We start from the raw sequence: 25,358 nt of genomic DNA, 5'->3' as shown, positions 1-25,358 counted from the left end.
TGGCCAGCATCAGCTCAGTGCCCCTCTGGTATGGAGCTTCCAGAGGAAGGAGCACGTAGCCATCTTTGCTGTTTGGCAGCCTCCACTGGTGATACCTCCAAGTGCAGGAGGGACCCAGGTGAACTGGGTCTGGAGTGGTCCCCCAGTAAACCACAGCAGCCCTATGGAAGTTGGGCCATACTGTTAAAAAAAAAACAAACAGAAAACAACAGCAACAACAACAACAAAAGACCCCACAAAAACCCCATCCAAAGGTCAGCAGCCTCAAAGATCAAAGGTAGAAAAACCCATGAAGATTTGAAAGAATCAATGCAAATATGCTGAAAACTCAAAAAGCCAGAGTGCCTCTTCTCCTCCAAATGATTGCAGCACCTCTCCAGTGGGGGCACAGAACTGGGGTGAGACTGCAATGGATGAATTGACAGAAGTAGTCTTCAAAAGGTGGGTAATAACGAACTTTGCTGAGCTAAAGGAATATGTTCTAACCCAATGCAAAGAAGCTAAGAACCATGATAAAACATTACAGGAGCTGTTAACTAGAATAACCAGTTTCGAGAGGAACATAAATGACCTGATGGAGCTGAGAAACACAAAACAAGAGCTTCACAATTTAACCACAAGTATCAATAGCCAAATAGACCAAGTAGAGGAAAGGATCTCAGAGCCTGAAGACTATCTTGCTGAAATAAGACAGGCAGGCAAGGTTAGAGAAAAAAGAATGAACAGGAATGAACAAAACCTCTGAGAACTATGGGATTATGTAAAAAGACTGAACATATGACTGATTGGAGCATCTGAAAGAGATGAGGAGAATGGAAGCAAGTTGGAAAACATACTTCAAAATATCATCCAGGAGAACATCTCCAACCTAGTAAGACAGACCAGCATTCAAATTCAGGAAATCCAAAGAACCCTGGTAAGATGCTCTATGAGAAGATCAACTCCAAGACACACAATCAAATTCTCCAAGGTCAAAATGAAGGAAAAAATGTTAAGAGCAGCCAAAGAGAAAGGCCAGGTCACCTATAAAGGGACACCCATCAGACTAACAACAGACCTCTCAGCAGAAACCCTACAAGTCTGAAGAGATTGGAGGCCAATATGCAACATTCTTAAAGAAAAGAGTTTCCAACCCAGAATTTCATATCTGGCCACACTAATCTTCATAAATGAAGGAGAAATAAAAACCTTTTCAGACAAGCAAATGCTGAGGGAATTTGTCACCACCAGGGCTGCCTTAGAAGAGCCCCTGAAGGAAGCACTAAATATGAAAAGGAAAAACCATTACCAGCCACTACAAAAACACGCTGGAGTACAGAGACCAATGACACTATGAAGCAACTATATTAACAAGCCTGCAAAATAACCAGCCAGCATCATGATGACAGGATCAAATTCACACATAACAATATTGACTTTAAATGTAAATGGGCTAAATACCCTAATTAAAAGACACAGAATGGCAAGCTGGATAAAAAGACAAGACCCAACAGTGTGCTATATTCAAGAGACCAATCTCTGTGCACAGACACACATAGGCTCAAAATAAAGGGATAGAGGAAAATTTATCAAGTAAATGGAAAGCAGAAAAAGGCAGGGGTTGCAATCCTGGTTACTGAAAAACAGACTTTTAAACCAACAAAGATAAAAAAAAAAGACAAAGAAGGACATTACATAATGGTAAGGGTTCAATTCAACAAGAAGAGCTAACTCTCCTAAATATATATGCACCCAATACAGGAGCACACAGTTTCATAAAAGAAGTTCTTGGAGACTTTCAAAGAGACTTAGACTCCCACAGAATAATAGTGGAAACTTTAACACCCCACTGTCAATATTAGGCAGATCATCGAGACAAAAAATTAACAAAGATATTCAGGGCTTGAACTCAGCTCTGGATCAAGTGGACCTGATAGATATCTACAGAACTTTCCACCCCAAAACAACAGAATATACATTCTTCTCAGTGCCACTGGCACTTACCCTAAAATTAATAACATAATTACAAGTAAAACACTCCTCAGCAAATGCAAAATAAGTGAAATAATAACAAACAGTCTTTCAGACTACAGCGCAATCAAAGTAGAACTCAAGATTAAGAAACTCACTCAAAACCACACAACTACGAGAAAGGTGAACAACATGCTCCTGAATGACTCCTGGGTAAATAATGAAATTAAGGCAGAAATCAAGCAGTTCTTTGAAACCAATGAGAACAAAGAGACAACATACCAGAACCTCTGGGATGCAGCTAAAGCAGTGTCAGGAGGGAAATTTATAGCTCTAAGTGCCCACTTTGAAAAGCTAGAAAGATCTCAAATTGACACCCTAACATCACAACTAAAATAACTAGAAAACTAAGAGAAAACAAACCCTAAAGCTAGCAGAAGACAAGAAATAACCAAGCTCAGAGCAGAACTGAAGGAGATAGAGACACGAAAAATCCTTCACAAAAATCAATGAATCAGGAGCTGTTTTTTTTTTTTTGGAAAAGTTAATAAAATAGACCACTAACTAGATTAATAATGAAGAAAAGAGAATAATCAAATAGACACAATAAAAAATGATAAAGGGGTTATCACCCCACAGAACTACAAACTGCCATCAGAGAATACTATAAACAACTCTACACAAATAAACTAGAAAATCTAGAAGAAACAGATAAACTCCTGGACATATATGCCCTCCTCAAACTGAACCAGGAAGAAGCTGAATCCCTGAATAGACCAGTAACGAGTTCTGAAATTGAGCAGTAATAAATAGCCTACCAACCAAAAAAAGCCGAGATGGATTTACAGCTGAATTCTACCAGAGGGGCAAAGAGGAGCTGGTACTATTTCTTCTGAAACTAGTCCAAACAATTGAAAAGGAGGGACTCTTCCTAACTCATTTTATGAGGCCAGCATTATCCTGATACCAAAACCTGGCAGAGATATAACAAAAAAAAGAAAACTTCAGGCCAATATCCCTGATTAGCATTGATGCAAAAATCCTCAATAAGATACTGGCAAACTGAATCCAGCAGCACATAAAAAAGCTTATCCACCATAATCAAGTTTGCTTCATCCCCAGGATGCAAGGCTGGTTTAACATACGCAAATCAATAAATGAAGTTCATCACATCAAACAGAACTAAAGACAAAAAACACATGATTATTTCAATAGATGCAGAAAAGTCCTTCAATAAAATTTAGCATCATTTCATGTTAAAACTCTCAATAAACTAGGTATTGAAGGAACATACCTCAAAATATTAACAGCCATTTACAGCAAACCCACAGCCACTATCATACTGAATGGGCAAAAGCTGGACGCACTCCCCCTGAAAACTGACACAAGACAAGGATGCCCTCTCTCTTCACGCCTATTAAACATAGTAATGGAAATTCTGGCCAGGGCATCAGGCAAGAGAAAGAAATATAGAGGATATTCAAATAAGAAGAGAGGAAATCAAATTGTCTTTGTTTGCAGGTGGCATGATCCTATATCTAGAAAACACCATAATCTCACCCAAAAGCTCCTTAAGCTGCTAAGTGACTTTAGCAAGCTTTCAGGATACAAATTTAATCTGAAAAAGTCACAAGCATTTCTATACACCAATAGATAAGCAGAGAGCCAAATCATGAATGAACTCCCATTCACAATTGCTACAAAGAGAATAAAATACCTAGGAATACAGCTAACAAGGGACATAAAGGACTTCTTTAAAGAGAACTACAAACCACTGCTCAAGGAAATCAGGACACAAACAAATGAAAAAACATTCTGTGCTCATGGATAGGAAGAACCAATATTGTGAAAATGGACATACTGCCCAAAGTAATTTATAGATTCAATGCAATTCCCATTAAACTACTATTGACATTCTTCACAGAATTAGAAAAAACTATTTAAAAAATCATATGGAACCAAAAAAGAGCCCAATAGCCAAGACAATCCTAAGCAAAAAGAAGAAAGCTGGAGGCATCATACTACCTGACTTCAAACTATACTACAAGGCTGCAATAACCAAAATAGCATGGTAATGTTACAAAAAAATGAAAAAGACACATAGACCAATGGAACAGAATAGAGAACTCAGAAATAAGACTGCACATTTACAACCATCTGATCTTTGACAAATCTGACAAAAACAAGCAATGGGGAAAGCATTCCCTATTTAATAAATGGTGCTGGGAAAACTGACCAGCCATATGCAGAAAATTGAAACTGGACCTCTTCCTTACACCTTATACAAAAATTAACTCAAGATGGATTAAAGAAGTAAATGTAAAACCCAAAACTATAAAAATCCTAGAAGAAAATCTAGGCAATACTATTCAGGACATAGGCATGGGCAAAAATTTCCTGATGAAAATGGCAAAAGCAATTGCAACAAAAGCAAAAAAGGACAAATGGGATCTAATTAAACTAAAGAGCTTCTGGACAGCAAAAGAAACTGTCATCAGACTGAACAGACAACCTACAGAATGTGAGAAAACTTTTGCAATCTGTCCATCTGGCAAAGGTCTAATATCCAGAGTCTACAAGAAATTTAAACAAATTTACAAGAAAAAAACCAACCCCATATAAAGGGGGCAGAGGACATGAACAGTTACTTCTAAAAAGAAGACATTTATGCAGCCAACAAACATGAAAAAAAGCTCAACATTACTGGTTATCAGAGAAATGCAAATCAAAACCATAATGAGATACCATCTTATGTCATTCACAATGGTGATAATTAAAAAGTCAAGAAGAAACAGATGCTGGCAAGGCTGCAGATAGGGATGCTTTTACACTGTTGGTGGGAATGTAAATTAGTTCAACCATTGTAGAAGACAGTGTGGCATTCCTCAAAGACCTAGAACCAGAAATATCATTTGACCCAGCAATTCCATTACCGGGTATATACCCAAAGGAATATAAATCATTCTGTTGTAAAGATACTTGCATGCATATGTCCATTGCAGCGCTATGCACGGTAGCAAAGACATGGAATCAACCCAAATGCCCATCAATGATAGACTGGATAAAGAAAATGTGGTACATATACATCATGAAATACTATGCAGTCATAAAAAGGAATGACATCTTGTCCTTTGCAGGGACATGGATGGAACTGGAAGCCATTATCTTTAACAAACTAATGCAGGAACAGAAAACCAAACACTGCATGTTCTCACTTGTAAGTGGGAGCTGAACAATGAGAAGACATGGACACAGGGACGGGAACCAGACACATTGGGGCCAGGAAGCAGAGGAGGGAGAGCATCAGGAAAAATAGCTAATGCATGCTGGGCTTAATACTTAGGTGATGGGTTGATAGATGGAGCAAACCACCATGTCCCACATTTACCTATGTAACAAACCTGCACATTCTGCACATGTACCCAGGAACTTTAAATAAAATAAAATTTTTTAAAAAGTGAAAAAGAATAGTGTGGAATGTCATTATTAAAGAGTTCCAGGACAGACTTAGCTGTATTAACTATGTCAGAACAGGATTGTTGAATGAATGAGCAAAGGAATGAATGAGAGAGTTACTAGCTCTACCCTAATCTTCAGTAACACTCTATACCCAGAGTAGCAATGTTTATTTAGCACAAGGTCCACATTTTCAGAGCATATTGACACACTGGAGTTTATTCAGAGGAAACTGACCAGATAGTAACGGGACTTGAAACCACATCTGACAAGTGATGGTAGGGGACTGGTAATATTTAATTTAAGAAAGTAAAGACTTAGGGGAAAAATGCTAAAAGCTAAGAGTTAAGAGTGTTTACTCTAGGCCACGCATTGTGTGCAGCCTTTTAATAGATTTCATATATTATGGTTAATAATGGAAAGGAAACATTTTATTTTGAGTTGCCCTGGAAGGCAGGACTAACAGTCATCAGTGGAAACTGCAGAAAGATAACTCTGTTTATTAGAATGATGGCATTTCTATTCTCAAAGCTGCCAAACAATAGAAAGAGCTGCTTAGATATAATGATTTCCATGTTTTTGGAGGTGGGCAAACAGAGACTGGTGAAACTTTTCATGGACATATTTTAGAGAGGAATGAGTATTAAATGAAAGTATGGACCAGGTGAACTCTAAGACTTTTTTCAACCTTATTCTGTGAATCTATCATTTTCTTACAGTACAGCAATTCTATTTTTGGCCCCTAGTTCTGTGGCATGAGCCTTCAATGGTCAATGTTACTACTAATTTAGTAGATCAGTTGTAGTGGATTCTGGTTTTGCATTTCCTCCTGACAACTAAGACAAAACCCAGCATGACTCAAAGTTTCAGGGATGGGTCACATATTTTGTGAGTGCATCATTAGGTATAATGGCAAAAAGAGCCTCTCTCACTTTCTCATTTGATCTCTAAACTCATGTACTCTGCATATGAGAGAAATAGCACCAAATATTTAGATTGCTTTTTCAAAACATTGTAAATTTTCATTCTCGGTGTGAAAGCTTCACATGTGAATAGCATTTATTTTTGTCTTTGTATTTAAATGCAGTTATTTATGTTTCTAAAACTCTCTGATTGCATTTCTTATTTTGAGCTTTGTTATTGTTAATGAGAGTACACTTTGATCATCAGCCCACCAGTGCTTTTATGGCAATTAACATCACATCTTAAAAATTGGTTCTTAGTTGGGTGCCATAGTATGTGGCTGTAGTCACAGCTACTAAAGAGACTGAGGCAGGAAGATACCTTGAGCTCAGGAGTTCAAGACTAGCCTGGGGAACATAGCAAGACTCTGTTTCCAAAAAACAATAACAAACAAAACACCTGGTTCTTGTGAATGGGTATAGAAAATGTTCATTTAAAACAACCAAAGAACAATGAAATTTTATAGCTATAAAAAAATTAAATATCATATATTAACAGATGAGAAATTCAAGCTCAGAGAGATTAAATGACTTGCCATAGTCACATGGCTAGTGGGAAATTTGAATGCCTGTCTTACTTCTTTATTCCACCCACTTACTGAGGCAATTATATGCTATATTCTTGGCAAGATCTTTTTCTTCTCCTTTGCCCTCTTCTACTCCTTCCCCCCTTCTACTCCTTGCCCCCTTCTCCTGTTTCTCCTTCTTCCCTTCCTCCAACTCTTCTTCCTCCTCCTAGCATGTAGAATATTCTTATGCCAGTCACTCATATCTTTACTTAAAGCCTGATTGGCATGTGACTAGAGTAGACAGTATCTAAGATTCCGAAATAGCATTTTCTTTACCAGTATCCTTAATCAAGTAGGCAAGAGTTCTAAGGAATCTTTTGTTCTTAATTCTGAGTTGCTCTTGGATCTCTACAGTGCCGCGTATGATGCTGTCCTTGACAGAAATGTGGCCATTAAGAAGCTCAGCAGACCCTTTCAGAACCAAACACATGCCAAGAGAGCGTACCGGGAGCTGGTCCTCATGAAGTGTGTGAACCATAAAAACGTGAGTTTTGTTATTTTTAAACTTCTGGCAGTGGGAGTTTGTAAGATTGGAAAAAGAAAATGTGTCTGTACTTGAGTAAGAAAGGCTTTCTTTGCTTTGCAATTCCTGCCTCTTAAGATTGTTTATCCTGCCAATATGCTACATTCGATTTCATTGTCCTCATGGTAGCTTTCTGCTTAAAAATCACCTAAAAACCATATGATGTGGAAGTGATGAATTTTATAAATATTTCTCTAGTTAGAAAATTTACCATATTTGGTTATCTTGCTCCAAATTGAGAGCTTCAAGAAAGAAACAAGACAAGCAAAGCCAAAAGCCAGAAAAAAGAAAAGCCTACAAAGCATCATGCTACATTTCTTTATAATTTAGATTTAATTTAGATTTATAATTTAGATTTAATTGCCAACGGTTGAGTTTTATTCATGTTATCTCCTTTTTATTTCAGCTGTAGCCTGGTGGTGGCCTCTAATTGTTCAGTGAATTCACTGTGTGTTGGCATCTTATTTTTTTCAGGTGTGGGCAAGTATGTGAGTACATATTTGCAAAGCACTTGAGAATGGGATCAAGAGCTTTTTCTCATCGGAACTCAGCTGGGTAGACCAGTAAAGGACTTTCTTCATTTCAGAATCTAAGCTCCTTCAATCACAGGCCAAGACCTCTAGAATTCTTTCTGTGCTCCACTTCTTCTTAATAAAGATAAATAGGAGATAATTCATTATTTTAATAACTTTTATTAATAAATAAATTATAATAAATACATCAAATACATTTTAGATATAAATATATAATAAATTATAAATTATTATAAATAAAATTTTATTTTCTTAAAAATCAAAAGATAACTTCATTACAAGTAAAATTATTCTATAGTATAATAGCTATAATAACTCTCTACAAAGTTCTTATGTATGAAAATTACACAGAACACATTACCAGTGTGGTTTTATAAACCAGGGATCTTGTCCTAATGCTCGCCATCTACCAGTGGCACTGAGAAGACACAAATGTGTTAGTATTAAGTTGAAAGATATTTGAAATGCAAATATGCAGATTTGGGCCCCATGACAGTATTTCTCTTTTCCTCTGTTACCCTACCCTGATGATTTTTTAATTCAGTCATTTGACATGCATGTGTTAAATGAATAAAATGTGCCAGGAACAGATCTAGATGGTGAAGAAAACAGACAAATTGCTGCCCATGTGGAGTTCATGCTGTATTGGCAAGAGCAAGGCGATCCACAATAAGACAGGTCAATGTGTAAAATGTCAGGTGATAATAAGTGCTATTAAGTAAGGAAAAGCAAAGAAGGAATATTTAAAAATGCTGGTCAGTGTATGGTGGGATAGGTTTACCCTTTTAAATAGGCCAAGCAGCAAAGGCCTCACCAAGAAATTGAAATTTTATGAACTGCACACCCATATCTAATATGGCCATGCAACAAACATGAGACTTCTAGAAAGGAATATAGAAATGATAGAAAGGATGGTTCCTATGAAGAGTTATATACTAATTTGTTCTTTCAGTATGTTAAATAAAGGTAAGTGCAAGATTAGCCACATGATCAATGCAATATATTCTGTTATACCAAGGAGGATGGAGCATAACATGGGCAATGAAAAATGGATGGATACAAGCAATGAATCAATTGTATGGAAAGTTTTCCATACATGTATTTATATTTCCCTCATCCTCATTCCAGACCCTGTAATGCAATAGAATGTGGAGAAATGCTCACTTACTTGGTCAGTTTGAGAGAATACTTCCCATTCTTGACTGAAATGTTGGAGACTCATATTTATGAAGCCTAAAAAAGAGTTCCAGATTGCAGTGATAATTTATAAACAGCATCACACCTGCTACCTTCCTTTTATGTGTGTATGTATGTATGCAGAAGTCTACAGAAACACATTTCTGGAACTTTTTATGAAGAGGAAATTCACTTACAACCAAATGTAAATTTCGCATTAATAAGAACGTAGAACTGTGTTAATACTGTGGAAAGCAAAGGAAGAGCAAAATAATCCCATTAAATCTTTAATAATAGTGAAGAAAATCTGTTTGGAAAATACTTCTTTATGGTGTTAGTTTGGTCCCCTGTTTTCTGTATTTCTTATCAACTGAAAATTAGATTAAAATTGTTATTTAAAAAAAGAAAATAAATATTCAATATAAGAAAATAAATATTCAATTCCAGGAACTAGTGGGGCCTGACAAACATAGATTCACATCTGTGTGTCTCAAGATGCTGGAATAAAAGAACTGAGATTCCTGTCTGGAAACTGTTGGATTAAAATGGAAATTTTATAGCTGTGATAATCTCCTTCTACAGATGCCTTTTTAAAATTGACTATTGGTAGGAATTAGAATTTATAAGAGAGCAAAGGAAGGATAGAAGAGAAATTCTCAAAGAGTAAAAAGTAATAAAACAAGGTCATAGGAAAAGGGAAAATAAGAACATACAGTAGGGAATAGATCTTGATAAATTACCTTTTAAAACAATAAATCTTGATTTATTTAAAATTGTAATGCTATTTTCTAAATTTTTTAAATTATCTAGATTATTTGTTCACTAGGTGATTTTTCCATTTTTAAGTAGTGTTCATGTGAATGTGTGGATGTAATGTGTGCTCTATACACGGTCTCTAATATTTTTGTTTGAACAAATAGCAAAATGAAATAAATTACTTTGTGAGATTGATAAAGTCCTAGAGAAACAGACCCACTGTAGATGTTCCAATGAAAGGTGTACTTCATAGGCATTTTTCAACACTCACTAGCACTGAGTACACAGAATAACATGGCACTTTAATCACAAGTTATAAAGATAATTTTAAAACAATTTTATTTCTATATGAATATTCCACACTGCAAGGTTGCTTTAGAAGAGATGATCTTGATGATCTTGTATGTTTAAAACTATATTACAACCATTGCCATATATATGTATACTAGAAAATATTGGATGGTACTGTGGTTATTTTTTGTCAATAATTTCTCAGTCAGTTAAAACTACGTGAGACATAAAACATTCCATAGAATTGAGTCAATTTCTCAGGTGTTTAAACTAATTTTGTTTTATGTTTATTACTCCACATGTCTTTATATCATTTATAAAGTTTACTGAAATTCATTGATTGATGCTTTGAAGCTGCTTAAATCTTGACCTTGTGCTTATCTAATTTTTATAAAATAGTTGCAACTATCTTGTGAGTATAAGATTTTTATATATTTTTATATTCATTTCCTACTGGCACGTTAGTACCAAATATTTAGCTGGAAGAACATTTTGAGTTATTGATGTATGTACTCTACTCAGAAATGTGACAAGGAGTTTTTACAAAATTTGCTTATACTAGAAGGTAGATTTTTTTACTAGCTAATATATAAAATAAAGCAGGAAACAAAAAGCTTTTAACTGAATTTAAATAACTTTAAAATAATTTTCTATTAAATCCATCATTGATATCATCTAGAATGCACCTTTCCCCACACATATTATTGGAGCATTAGTTTAATATTTGAGTGTGAGGTAGAAGTAAAAAAAATATAAAGTAACAACACAAAAAAATCATGAAGTAGAACACGACTTTGTTCATTTGGAGGAGAAGTATCCCCTTGCTAAGTCTCACTGAGTGTTTTACTGCCACCTCTCTCCTCACATGGCATTTCTTCCTTTTTTGTTTAATCCCCCAAAGGCCCATACTCTGCTACAAGGAATCACACTTGAAAGCAGTGTAACAATTATGCATCTCTCTGACTCTTGCTTCTGCCCAAGAATTGAGCTTTTTAGCTGCATTATTAACCTGAAGACAGATCATCTGTTCTTTCTGAGCATGCTTTTCTGTGTCCTCTGAGACAGCTCAAGACATTTTTCCAACTTCTCCATTTCTGCCATAGCACTAGTGAGTGACTTTGAGTTGAAATACAATTTAAAAATAATACATTCTCTCTCTTTTTTCTTTCTCTCGTTTCCTCTGTCCCTTCCACTCTCTTTCAGATTATTAGTTTATTAAATGTCTTCACACCCCAGAAAACGCTGGAGGACTTCCAAGATGTGTAAGTAACAAAACTCATGAAGGAAGGGAGAACACAGCACTCAGATAGCCCAAGGGAAAATCACACACACCACACACACACACACACACACACACACACACACAGAGTTGAAATCCCTTATACTGCTCAAAGAGAAGTAAGAGGTGGGGTCAAATGAAAGGGGTCCAGTGATATGTAAAGAAGATTCTGTTTGTGGGGTTACTTCTTGGAAAGACATTCTGCCTCCTTTTGGCCTTGTGGCTTTATATACTTTGTTGTTCCATGCTCTTGGTCACTCAGGGAAGGCTTATTTATTTATGATTATTAATAGATTCCACAAACTTTCTACAATGAGTTAATTTACCTGAAGAAATAGTAATAAGGCCAGGCATGGTGGCTCACACCTGTAATTCCAGCACTTTGGGAGGCCGAGGCCAGTGGATCACAAAGTCAGGAGATCAAGACCATGCTGGCCAACATGGTGAAACCCCACCTCTACTAAAAATACAAAAATTATCCAGGTGTGGTGGCATGCACCTGTAGTCCCAGCTATTCAGGAGGCTGAGGCAGGAGAATTGCTTGAACCCGGGAGACGGAGGTTGCAGTGAGCTGAGATCGCACCACTGCACTCCAGCCTGGGTGACGGAGCGGGACTCTGTCTCAAAACAAACAAACAAATAAAAAGAAATAGTAATAAAAGGGACGTGAAAATTATCTTTATTCTTTCTATCTTTGTAGTGTCATTGATTTTGTGCAAAGTCTACCCAGTAGTGACAACAGATGGAGGAGAGGAAGTGATTCCCTAGCACCTTGTCTTTAATACAGATACATTGAATTTAATGGAAGAAGCTGTCCTTAATTTTTTTCTTATTTAAAATTATAATACTCACAAAAGAGTTGAGGGAATACAGGGGAAAGTGAAAGCAAAATTAAGGTAAAAAATCTATGGACATGAACCAGCCACTAATAAATGCTTTTTCTACTAGCAACCTTTTGGTAGGGTTCGTATAGCTAACACACATGCAATACCTGGAAATTCTCAAAGTCTTGATTAAGTCAAAGGCAGAGCTAAGAAGTTCAGAAGACTTACAGAGTTAGGAGAGCATTCTGACTAAATCAAAGGACTTCATAGATCTTGTGATCTGGAACTAACACTGTGGATTCACCCTTCTAGTTACTTAGTAATGGAACTGATGGATGCCAACTTATGTCAAGTGATTCAGATGGAATTAGACCATGAGCGAATGTCTTACCTGCTGTACCAAATGTTGTGTGGCATTAAGCACCTCCATTCTGCTGGAATTATTCACAGGGTAAGAACACCTTCTCTAGGATTACAATTCAAATGCTTTAAGAGGAAGAATAACTGTAGATTATTTTCTTTATACGGGGGGCATTGGTCAAATATACTTCCTCATTTCTTTGATACTAGAATTAGCACCTAGTTCACTAATTGTAGAAGGAAATTCTAGTTATATTGTAGTTGAGTTTGTTCAATGTTATGTTTTGGCTCATTGAGATGCAGCTTCTTAGAAGCCTCATGCTTTCAGCTCCTCGATTGGCAGAAGTCATATGTGCAACTGAAATAAGAAAATTCATTTCCATAGATGTTTCTGGCAGCATAAAGACAGCTTCCCTGATCTGTTCTTCTGTCAGGCCTAGAAATGATATATATGTTGAAAGATTTATGTTGTCCTAAGGAGAAACCTAACAGAAGACAATAAATATTTTTTTTTCTAAAACCTCTTCCCAAGATTAGTGTAAATTGTGAAAATGATAATATAATTCTTTTCTGGGATTAAAACACTTTCCAAAAACTAATAGTTAACTTATTTGTAGCAGTAATCATTTGCCTTATTTAGGGCTCTGTAGGCAAGGGGGACCTCATCAGTGCTACTGCAAAATGGCTATGTTGATTGAGTCAATGGAAATAACATTTCACTTGATACTGGCTTTTAATTTTTTCCCTTATCCTTATTGTTAGGATTTAAAACCAAGTAACATTGTAGTCAAGTCTGATTGCACATTGAAAATCCTGGACTTTGGACTGGCCAGGACAGCAGGCACAAGCTTCATGATGACTCCATATGTGGTGACACGTTATTACAGAGCCCCTGAGGTCATCCTGGGGATGGGCTACAAGGAGAACGGTAGGGATACTTCGGGAGAGCAGCATCAAAACCATGAATAAAACGGGTGCACGTTGTAGATAGCCAAGGGGAATGTTCTCTTTTATGTACATGCTTTTATAAAGTAGGGCTGCCAGATAGCATATTCAGGGTTTTTTTTAAATACTACTGGTAAGAAACACTCATTAAAAATGTGAAGGATGTTATTGAGAAGTCAGTTTTGCTAGAAGAGCACTAAATGTTAATAGTGAAAAAGAATTGTAAATGGAGTCTGATTAAACAGTCAAGTGGATGCTGATTAGCACACGTGCCTAGATATTGAGAAAAATTGCTATTTGGGTTGCAGCTCAGCTGAGCATGAGTGTGAAAGCAGGAAGGAATCTACCACAGTTAGCCATGTGGCTTTTATGTCGTGTCTGACTGATGGCTGTAGTTCTAGAAAAAGACAAGCAAAAAAGTGACATAAATCCTTGGAGTGAAAATCTTCATAGACAACTTTGAAATAATCCAAATTATTTAAACTGAATAAGAATTTCTGTAATAATTTAAGCTGCTCTGTAAGAAATATTTAGAGTAGCAATTGCCTAATAAATCCTTATATATTCCAAAAATTGTAAAAAAGGAAAATGTCAAATTTGACACTACTGCTTTCATAAAGAAAACTTAATGTTCATGAACACTTTAAAATGAAGGCTATGGAAGGAATCTTAAAAATGTATTACAATTGAGTGTAGTTGATTAAAACTAAGGATTTATTAAATATCTGTTAGAAAGCATTGCAATGTATTATTTTGATGAGACTATATCTTACAAGTAATGCACCATATTGAAAACATATTCAATATACTTAGGAATTAAAATAGTTTTAAATTAGGATTGTATATGTATTCAGTGTATCTTTAATATTTATTTTTGTATTCTATTCTATTTAGTTTTTAGCAGTCTATATTAATAAGTTTTATAAAAATAATCAGTGTATTTTTATGTACAGGTGCTACAGGGTACTTTTGTGAAAATTCCCTGACCACTGAAGTTTACAGAAACTTCTTTGTATACTCTTAGATTAGAAGACAGATAATGTATGTATGCATTTATACAGAGGAAGTTGAAAAGTCACCTCTTACGAAGGTCAGGTTCACCCTGGTGGGCAATATCGGAGTTCTGGTACCTTTTGACTCAGAAGAGATGAATCTAGCCCTCCTTGCTAGGCAATACCACATTTCAGAAAAGAAGACATTTTTATACTTTCTTCACGAGTTATTTTTAAAAAGTCAAAGGAGAAACAAAGTCAAGAATCAAGAATGTACAGGAGACTGGGGGGTGGGGTGGTCTGAATTTGCCTGTTTGGGCTTTCAGATCTTGGCACTACCAATAGCTGGTATTAAAATCTCTTTCCCTTCCCTCACTAGAAGGAATTGCAAGTTGCTACCTTAGGTTTTTGACTTCTCTAAGTCCGTGGAGGAGGCCTGCCTAGCACTCTGGTGCTGCCCTCCCACCAATGGGAGGAAGGTTATCATGCAGAAAAACCTGCTTGCTCCCACATCAGGCATGCCCTGCTGTCCCCTGCACCTAGCCCCGCCTTCCTTCCCCATGGAACAATTCGGCCAAATGATTCTGCCCAAAAGTTCCCTTTGTCCATAATGAAAAGCAAGTTGGAAAGGGGTAAAGATTGGTAAGAGAAGGTAAAGCATGTTTTCCTAACAAGTTTGACAATTTGGAAATAAATATATGTACATAACAATTTTTAACACCTTTAATACTTTTTTCACTTTCCTTCCAGATGACTCCTTTATACATGTGCTAATTCATCATATGTCTTTTTTCTTGAAATATTTCAAATGGAAACTAAAACTGATGTTTATTTACAAGAATAAACTTCTGAAGGAAAAGCTAAGTCCCAAATACCAGGAATTCCAATTCTTTTGCCTCTAAACCATGGTTCCAGTCATTTCCTGGTTTATTGGATTTGGTTGAATTTATCTTGTTTTGCCCCGGCCCCCTGGCCCCCTGAAAAAAAGGTGGTCTGTTGTTGCCCTATTCTCTGTAACTGAATAGAACAGAAAATGAAAATAGCCACCTCTACAAGTTAATATTGTTTTCTATGCATCCGGAAAATGACACGGAAAACGCTTTGATGGCTTTTAGCTGTCACCTGCCATGGAGATACTTTTGGTTTAGCTATTGCTTTTCTCAGTCACCAATGTCACCACTTTGTGGCACTACTGAGAGGCAATGTAAGGCACCCACAAAGTAATGGGTTTTTAAACATTAATTTGAGTTCTCATACTAGACACTGTTTATGTAATAGCATAGTGCTGGTTTGAATTCACCTTTTGGCCAACTTTTGGTGGGAGGTGAAAATTGTACTTTTAATCAAACTGTTCTTTTTCCTCCTCCTTCAGAAGTCAATTATCTTAGTTAACTTTACTTTCCTCCCTTTTCTTCACTACCCTCTCTCTCCTGTTCTAGTGGATATATGGTCTGTGGGATGCATTATGGGAGAAATGGTTCGCCACAAAATCCTCTTTCCAGGAAGGGACTGTATCCTTGTACCTTTTGCTACAGCTTTACCTGTTTTGTTCTCTCTCCCTTTTAAACACATAATGATTTTACCAGGAGAGTAAAGATAGAAGCAAAAAGTTGGGTAAGTGGTGTTATTGTAATAAAAAAGTGATAATTTCTATAATCTGACCAGTACTGAAGACTACCTACCACAATGATTTCTTTTAATTAAATTTCAATGGGCTTTTTTCTTCTAAAATTACTTTCTTGCCTGCAACTAAAAATAGAAATGCTATTTTTCTTTAATAACAAAGGCCACCAGATCCCAAATGATTAAAATATATTTACCTTTATAACTAGCAAAATAAGTCACTATTTGCAAGTCATTTTCCATCTCCTTTCTAAAACTATTTTGTGCTTCTACAATATTTAGTCGTAATAATTGCTCTCCTTGCTGACATTCTAAGCTTCTGTCTATGGCTTCGTTGATTTAAATTACTCTTGACACTAAATCAAGTCTTTAACAGGTCAATATAGCATATCTTCCTCAAAACATGAACTTCTGCATTTAAAAATTGTAATTATTGTTCAAGTTGCTAGTGGTCAGGTGAGTTTAATGTAGACTTCTCTCACCTGACTTGGAGATGTGACATAGACATACATACTTGTTTTCCCAACTAAATTTATAATTTCATAAAGCAATTTGGATTTAAGTTCTACTACTGAGTCCTGCAATAGAGTCCATCAGAAATTTCCTGTAGAGCTATCTATGATTTGGAATTATCAAATGAACTGATACATTTCTTAAATGGCCAAAAATTCACTCTCTAGTAAAGGTACAGATTTGTGTTTGTAATATATAGACAATAAAGTTTACATATAATAGTAGAATATACTTTTAAAAATACAAAAATACCTTACTACAAATACTAGTGCAAATCTAAGTACAATCACAATTGACAACTTTAACAATTATAATACAGGATTGAATTTAGTATATTTATTACATATGGATGTTTTGGAAATTGGCAATAACCATGTGACCCATAACTCTATTAACCATTGTATTTGATTGATAAGAAAGTTTTATTAAAGAATCCTTCTATTATGTAAGAAAGGTTATGATTTTTATTTAGGTATTTAAAAAGTCCAATAGTAAAAAACAAAAAACAAAAAAACCTGACTCAACAAGAAGTGGGTACCATAATAAGCTTGTATTTAGGTAGGTATTTATTCATTCTGCTGGATATTAATGAGATAGTCTCTAAAATCCACTAGTAATGTAAGAGTGATGACATATTCTAGAACTGCACTGTCTAGTAGGTAGCCACTAGCCACATGTGGTTATTCAGCACTTGAAATTAGAGCTAGTCTAAATTGAAATGTGTTTTATGTGTAAAATGCATACCAGATTTTGAAGATATTTTTAAAAGCATGTAAAATATATTACTAATAATCCTATATAGCTTGTGTTAAGGTGATAGCATTATGAATATATTGGGTTAAATATATATACCTTTTTTTATTCTTTTGAATGTGGACATTAAACTTAAAACTACGTATATGATTGGCATTTGTGACTGTCATTTTTCTATTGGACAGTGCTGGTCTAGAAGATAAGAAAACCACATGGCAACCATTTATTTATAACCAATCTTAAGGTCTTGAATCTCTGTTTGCTCCATGTTCCTTTCCTATCTATAGTGTGAAGTATCATTTTCACCATTAGATTTCATATGGCTACTTAGGAAAATTTATTTCACTTTACTTATCTATAATTTGGGGATTAATTATATACCTAATATAGTTTATTTGAACAATATTATAGTGTACATTCATATTTAAATGTGCTGACTTTATTCAAAAGTAGGAATTATTTTCTTTATGCTTTTGCCTTTGGTATATAACACATTTTAGACAAAAAAGGAACCTCTCAATCAATACTCAGAGTGAAGTTGCACAGCCACATCTCTCTAATGCACTTGTCAGTGGAATGCAAAAAGCCACAGGATTTCTCATTTCCATGTGACATTTTGTTACATGTCACTTGATTTCATGTAGCGAGGTTGTTCTCTGAGATCTTATTTAGCTCTTCAGGCATTTATGAGGATTGCTTTTCTTCTATTTTGACAATATTAAATTTAAAAGCCAATAAAAGAGAAAAAAAGCAAAAAGTTTTAAACTCAATCTAACCCTTCAGAAAAACAAACAAACAAAAAAAAGCACCATATTGATATTTTTATTTTCTTTTAAAAATTTTTCTCTTGGAGGTGCCCCCCCCCCCCAACCTTTTTTATCCTAGTTTGTTTTAGAAAAATTTTTGGAGCTGAAATTAAATTGTGTGAAAATTAATACATAACATTTATATCCTTGATATGTATGAACCTAGACATTTAAATAATCTCTAATACAGATAATGTAGATTATAATAAAGGTTTGCATTTATTATATAAATATATGTATTTCTTTATCTCAAGTGATGATTACATAGTACAGCAGTCTTTGATAGCCTAGTGCCATATGTGATAATGACCCTGCATGTGGACTTAAAAGTTAAAAAAAATTGCATAAAGACACCTACAATGGAAAGCCTTTTGCTTAAGTTAAATTCTACCAAAAAATGAGTAGATATTTTCCAATGAAATAGGTTAGAAAAAATGTTTCCTTTTTGAAAATGTTTCCATTTGGATTTCTTAGCCCCTTTTACCTATAATTAAAATTATAACTTAATGTTTAAAGTTATAGTTACATTTAAAAAATAAACCTATAGAAATCTCAGTTAAACAATGTGCTTTGTTAATTTTGAGTGGAATTGTTTTATTAATCTTTAAATGAAATTATTATCATTTTATGCACAGGACTTCCTACCAACAACTGAGCAGTCAGATAACCTCTCAAACTATGACTATCAGACACAAGGCTGAGGGCTGATTCAAGTTATTTATCGGCAGAAGAATTACACAATTTTAAGCATATTGAAATTAACATTTATTGGAAGAAATATCAAAGCTAAGTATATGCTAATTGATACCTTGACTACTTCCAGGACTCTGCAGAAATTTCAAAAAACAATCAGAGGTTCTCATGTCTTTCACCTAGAATTATTCAGAGTAATTTATATTAAATTACTTTGAGGCTGAAAAATGATGTGATAATACTATCATAATAATCAACATTTTTCTTCTTTCTTCACAGAACTTTTAAACTTGAACCCTAAGCAAAAATAGTAAAATGTCTTGACAAATCAGAGAATCTTATGAAATTGTCATTGATGACTGAATTTTAACTACTTTCCCACATTCAAACTATCTTTGCATTTTGAGAAACATCGTGGGGGTTTCTTGGTGGTTGATATGATCTAGATGATATCACAGGGAATTGTCTTGGTTACTAAATAAGAATGTTGGCAAAATAAACAAAATTGAACAAAATAAATAATACATATTTGCTTTTCCACTTATTAGTTTGCTAATTACTTTAATATCCAGAGGATCACTTCTTAATACTTATTTTTCTTGTGTAAAGTGTTTCTTAATTATGCATACACTATCATACACTTAATTTTCACTATAGTTTTATGATTAAAACATTTCATAGCATATATTTTTACATAATGTAGTTTATTTGAACATTATAATGCACATTCATATTTAAATATATTACTAAACATTCTTTAAACATTCTTAAACGCATGCTGACTTTCAAGTTAGAGAGTAGTAAATAGGCCAAGTCCATTATTTTTTTTATGTAGTCCAAAGAAGAGATAAAAGAAATCAATGACTTTAGCTTCACTCAGATTTTGTTCCTTTCAATAAAATTTACAGAAAAGCAGCTTTACAATGCTTCCTTAGAAGTTTTTTCTAAGAACTATCCAGTCGTTCACTGCCTCCACCACCCCAAACCCCAACCAGGACATGCCATCTTGTTGATTATCAAAGACTCCTATAGTCCCAGTATAATTTTCATGAGTCCTTTCCTCAAACCTGCTTCTTTTAGATACATTCTTCAACCTTATTTTTTCCATTCTACTTCAAATGATAGCACCTTCTTTGAGCAAACCCTGTGATGTTCCTTTATCTAAGTTCTTGGCCAATATTCTCTGGATATAAAGTTAAAGACAGGCATACTGCATGCTTTTGAAAATTCTAGACCTCAAGTATATTATATCCAAAGCTAACAGCTGGACTGCTAAAATAGCTCCTCTTGCCTTTCCCTCTGAAGAACAGGAAATTGCAGTTAGAATGAAAGAGATATACATATAACCTTGCCAAGGAGCCAAGTTATTAAGGAATAGGTAAATGGTTTTCCAAAAGTATATTTGAAGAAATAAGAAAAACACCCTCGAATTAACTGAATGCTATATCTTTTCAAAGTTTGAATATGAACATTAGGAAGGATCAAAGTAAAATGAACAAAAATTTGTGGTTACAGATTGTTATATCCATCTAGCACAGAGATATTTTAAAATTCTTCTTACCTCTTTGAAATAATAGTGCTTAATTCCTAATAAACTTTTGCAACTAACAACTTACTATATAGTCTAACTCTGTTTCTTAGAATTAAGACAATACAGGGTTATTTCAAACAATATAAAATTTATGGCTTTAAATAAAGTTAGGATGAAACAATTTAGTAGGCATTCTTTCAAATCTATAAGCAAATTGCATGTAATTATAAATATTTAAAAATAAAATTATTATTTGAATTTGTTTAAAAGAATACATTTTTACCACTAGTGTGCCTGCTAACTCTTCTCTTTTGTTATTATTTTATGAAAATGTGAGGCAGGGTTCACCAGAATGGGAGCTGGAGATTCTGAGGTTGTAAAGAAATAAAAGCAAGTTTAATAGGTAGACTCAAGGAGAAAGTCTTTTTCTGATTTCCTGGCATTACAATATTTAGCATTAAGTTCTGTGAATTGTTGCTTATTTTTCTTACTTAGATTCACATGTGCAAAATATGTACATTCTTAGTTTATTTATGTATGTCAGTAGTCTTTTAGAATTCTATCTTTGAACTGAAGTTTAGTACAAGGTCCTTTTGTTAAATAACTAAATTTATGACTTAGTTAACTAATTTTAAAAGAAATGTTCTAATTTTGTAACTGCTAACTTTATAACTTATAATTTTTATAAAATTATAACAAATAATTTTCAAAGAAATGTTCTGATTTTAGAAAACTATATTAAATCTTCTTGCTATTGTGTGTTGAGTCATTCATTGAGAGAAAATTTGTCTAAATTCTACACTAAATGAAAATATACTTAGGTGTGTTAAGGAGAAGTCTCAGAAATTGTGATAAAAGAGTTACGTAATCCCCCAGAGAGGAAACATTTTCCAGGATAGAAGCTCACATAGTCCAAAAATTATTTAATTGTGGATCATAATTTAAGCTATTAGATGGAGTGTGGAAGTAGCAATATAGTTCTTTATTTATTTAGATTTAACTTCCAGGGCTTACATTGTATAATTTCTATCTCTTGGTTAGAAGTAGAAGAAAGATAATTTATTATAAGCTAATTTCTGACAAATAATGTGACATGAGATTTTCAGAGGTTCTCACTCTGAAAATTAACCATATTTTGGTAACACCAAAATTTACTCAACATTTCTTCTAAGGAAAGTGACTCAGCATCTGAGTGTTACAGTTGCAAGTGAATCTGCCTTCTGCCTGTGGGAATGATAGAATGATGATGAAAGAATGTGATGAATCAGAATTTTAAAAGCCAACAGAATTCTACCTTGGCAGCATTAGTGTACAGAACTCTTACAGAGACCCAGATGCTGTATCAGATTGTTTCAGAAAGCATAAAATGCAGTTTCCAACAGTGATTGAATTTGCTAATTACTTCTAAGGTCTATGCACAGTCCCTATTCATTGTAATACCTGACAATTTCATAAAATAATCTATTCTTAACTTGATTAGCAATATATATATATCACTAATATATTCAAATACATATTGTATTAGTATGTTTATGTATCCTAATGTAGAGATATTAGTAGAGGGAAGGCTTACTACTACTACCTTCCTGTTCAATAAGAGTTGGTATCAAATTCTTTTATTATACATTTTCTGTTAGTGGAGATGGCAAATTCATGAAGTTTGGTACAATGAGTTTATCTTGAGCCATAATCCTGTCTTGAATACATAAAAATCTATATAAATTTATGTGCATATATTCAATTTTTGTAATTCAAGATAACAGAGCTTATCATTTCTAGGCACAAGGCTTAGCATTTTGGTAGCATAGATATAAATATTCTCTAGGAATAGTGAATGGTGAGTAAAGTTAAAATGGGAATTAGAAAGATTTCCAGGATATTATCACCCATAAAGATATATTAAAATAAAGAAAATGAAATTCAATATGTACATCAGAATTTCAGATCTAGAGCCTACATCTCTGCATTATTTTTATGCAAAAGATTTGTGATCTATTAAATCTATTTTGAGTTCTGCCCATGAAGATATATATTTTAAATAAATATTCTTCTTTTACATTGGAGTATCTCCCAGATCCCCCACACCAAAAAGAGAACTGTGAGATATACCAGTTATTAATACCAGTTATTAAATCAACAACTGGGCCAGGCATGGTGTCTCATGCCTGTAATCCCAGCACTTTGGGAGGCCGAGGTGGGCAGATCACAAGGTCAGGAGATCGAGACCCTCCTGGCCAACATGGTGAAACCCCACCTCTACTAAAAATACAAAAATTAGCTGGGCGTGGTGGCGTGTGCCTGTAATCTCAGCTACTAGGGAGGCTGATGCAAGAGAATCACTTGAACCCAGGGGGCAGAGGTTGCAGTGAGCCAAGATCGCGCCACTGCAATCCAGTCTAGTGACAGAGCTAGACACTGGCTCAAAGAAAAAAAAAATTAACAACTGTATAGAACCAACTGGTGCTAAAGCAACATAGAGACCAGAATTTAATTTAGGCCATCTGTTGTTATTGTTGTTGCTGTTGTTTAAAGGCATGTGAAGAACAGCAAAAAAAAAAAAAAAAAATCAAGGGATTTTAGCCTGAAAGATAAAATTGGCCAGTTTTAGGAGAGGAATGGTTAGGGATTACAGGTTATAGTTACATACTTTAAGGTTCTTATTTGGATGAGGAAACACAGTAGTTCCTGTTGACATAGTGAAGAGAAGTTCCATAGAGTCAATGTGAGTCAATATGTAGGATGCCTTTCTAAGTGGTTTCAACAATAAAATAGATTGCCTAGTGAGTGGTGAGATTCCTCCACTGGAAAGATTTCTTTATTATAGATGTAAATATGTAATATAATTATGTAAATTTAAAATAAATAAACCTTTTCCAAAGATATTTAATTCCCAAATATAATTTTAATATATTATTTAATACATGATGATTTGATACGTAAATAATATTTATTGGGGACTTGCTATGTACCAGGCAGTTGTGCAAGGATCTTTATCAGACATAACTTTTTCAAGTCTTTTATAAAACTCTACATAATAAATACAGCTTATCATCAATATTTTAGGGGATAAAATTAAGGTTTAGAGAGAAGTAACCTGGCCAAGGTCACATAGTTGGAAAGTAATAGAATTGGTTCTCTAGCAGAAAAAGATGAATATATTGCCAGAGATATTGTAAAAAACAATTTTATACTAAATGAGAAATAGAAATAGATGTTTCCTAAGTCCCAGACAGGTTAATGGCAGAAACCATTTTTTTTCTAAACATTTGAATAGAGACAGGCAAGAGAAAACACTGCATATTGAGATTTTTGGTCTCAATGTTTTTTGTATATCTCTTCCACAATATCTATAAAATATAGATAATCCATAAATAGCAATTTAGTCAAACTGGTCTCTTTGGACAGTATAATAGGAATACTTGGAATTTAAAAATAAATATGTTTTCCATTTTTTTCTTTAATCAAAGATTTCTCAATACCACCCTGTTGTGAGACAGATATTACTTGAAAATACAAACACGTTAATAATAAGGGGATGCACAACTGTTTGCTCTATCTTTCCCTGATATTTCTGCATGTCAGTTGCTTTCCTAAACTGGAAGCAAAACAAATTTGCTTCTTTGGGTATGCTTATCACCTTCAAAGCCGTAACCATTTCTTTGCAGTGATCACTTTGTTTAGGTGTTAAATCAAACAATGGAAACTTTGAGTTTAACCCGAGTGAGATTTTCACATTGGAATGAATCTCATGAGGATCTCTTTAAGGTCACTGCCAAATTACAAGATGTAATTTGAAAAGTAAGTGGAGCAAAATTATATTGTGCTGCTATCTTAATGCCTTTCCCTATTTGCTCCCCCCCAGCATCCCTAATTGTTTTGTTTATTTTTCCCCCAACAAGAATGCCCTCTCTTTCTGATTTTTAAGTACAACAAGTGAGTAACCAAGTGTAGTTCAAGAGAGAGATTTCACTTTCTTGCTTCACCCTTCCCCATTTTGCCCCTCCCTGTGTGCGCTCTGCCCTGGCTTCCTGGTTTTAAGTTCTGGATGATACTTGGCAATAACAGAGAGACCATTATAATTCCACCTTGAATTCCAGGTTTCTTTTGATTCACAGTCTCAGAAGAAGTATCAGTTCTTTAGTCATGTTGTTTATTTCACATTGAGCGATCCCATTTTGAAAGCCAGCGTTTCTTATCATTATAAGGCAACTGTGTTTATAAGAATAAGACAAGGCTTCCTGCTGAGAAACATGCTCCTTTGATGAGAGTCAATGACACTAAGACAACATATTCTGAAACATTCATTCTTGAACTGGCTTTTCACTTCTGGAACTGTATTTATATTTATAAATAAGGGTAAATGTGTTTTATAAAAGAAACTCTTTTGAGGTTGCTGGCAGCTCAGCTTTTCTTTTTTCTTTTTTTCAAATATGTATACAAGAGTAAAAAGGAAACTGATTTGCATATTAACACTATCTAGAATAATTTATGATAAAAATCAGTAGGATTCTAGTAAATGAATGCAAATTAGACCTTTTAAATTAAAACCTAAATTAATCATTGAGTTATAATTGCAAAGTAATATTATTCTACATTAGGTAGCATTGGGTAGTGTTGTTATTTCAGTTATATGACAGAAAAGGGCCTTGACAGCCTATGTTCTCCCCTTTACACCATTTAAAATACTAATGATCATGCCACTGGCCTCTCACCCAGTCAGTGAAAAGTCAGACTATTGCTCTATGGCATGAGTAGCCCAGTGTTTTCATTTATTTGTTGTTCTATTCCTGTGTTCTTGTTTATCTTCATTTCATTTTTGTTTT

The 25,358-nt window shown here is 34.4% G+C and overlaps 1 protein-coding gene across 36 annotated transcripts in view; it reads left to right on the top strand.

The window, feature by feature from the left end:
• The window catches only part of MAPK10 (mitogen-activated protein kinase 10), a 580,277-nt gene that overhangs the window by 484,168 nt on the left and 70,751 nt on the right, over nt 1-25,358 (top strand). For 22 of the 36 annotated variants that reach the window (XM_055384586.2, XM_055384585.2, XM_063705399.1 and 19 more), the window contains 5 exons: nt 7,292-7,421; nt 11,420-11,478; nt 12,632-12,770; nt 13,442-13,607; nt 16,056-16,127. In XM_055384586.2, coding sequence (XP_055240561.1) covers nt 7,292-7,421; nt 11,420-11,478; nt 12,632-12,770; nt 13,442-13,607; nt 16,056-16,127 — 566 coding nt within the window. Of the gene's footprint in view, nt 1-7,291; nt 7,422-11,419; nt 11,479-12,631; nt 12,771-13,441; nt 13,608-16,055; nt 16,128-16,202; nt 16,231-18,946; nt 25,356-25,358 lie in introns of those variants that run through there. The other 14 variants (XM_055384577.2, XM_063705401.1, XM_055384589.2 and 11 more) reach the window with 4 other exon arrangements.

The sequence above is a fragment of the Gorilla gorilla genome, chromosome 3 (genome assembly GCF_029281585.2).
Source record: "Gorilla gorilla gorilla isolate KB3781 chromosome 3, NHGRI_mGorGor1-v2.1_pri, whole genome shotgun sequence".
NCBI classification, from domain to species: Eukaryota; Metazoa; Chordata; class Mammalia; order Primates; family Hominidae; genus Gorilla; species Gorilla gorilla.
The sequence above is the reverse complement of the archived record's forward strand: the minus strand, read 5'-3'. Positions and strand labels throughout refer to the sequence as shown.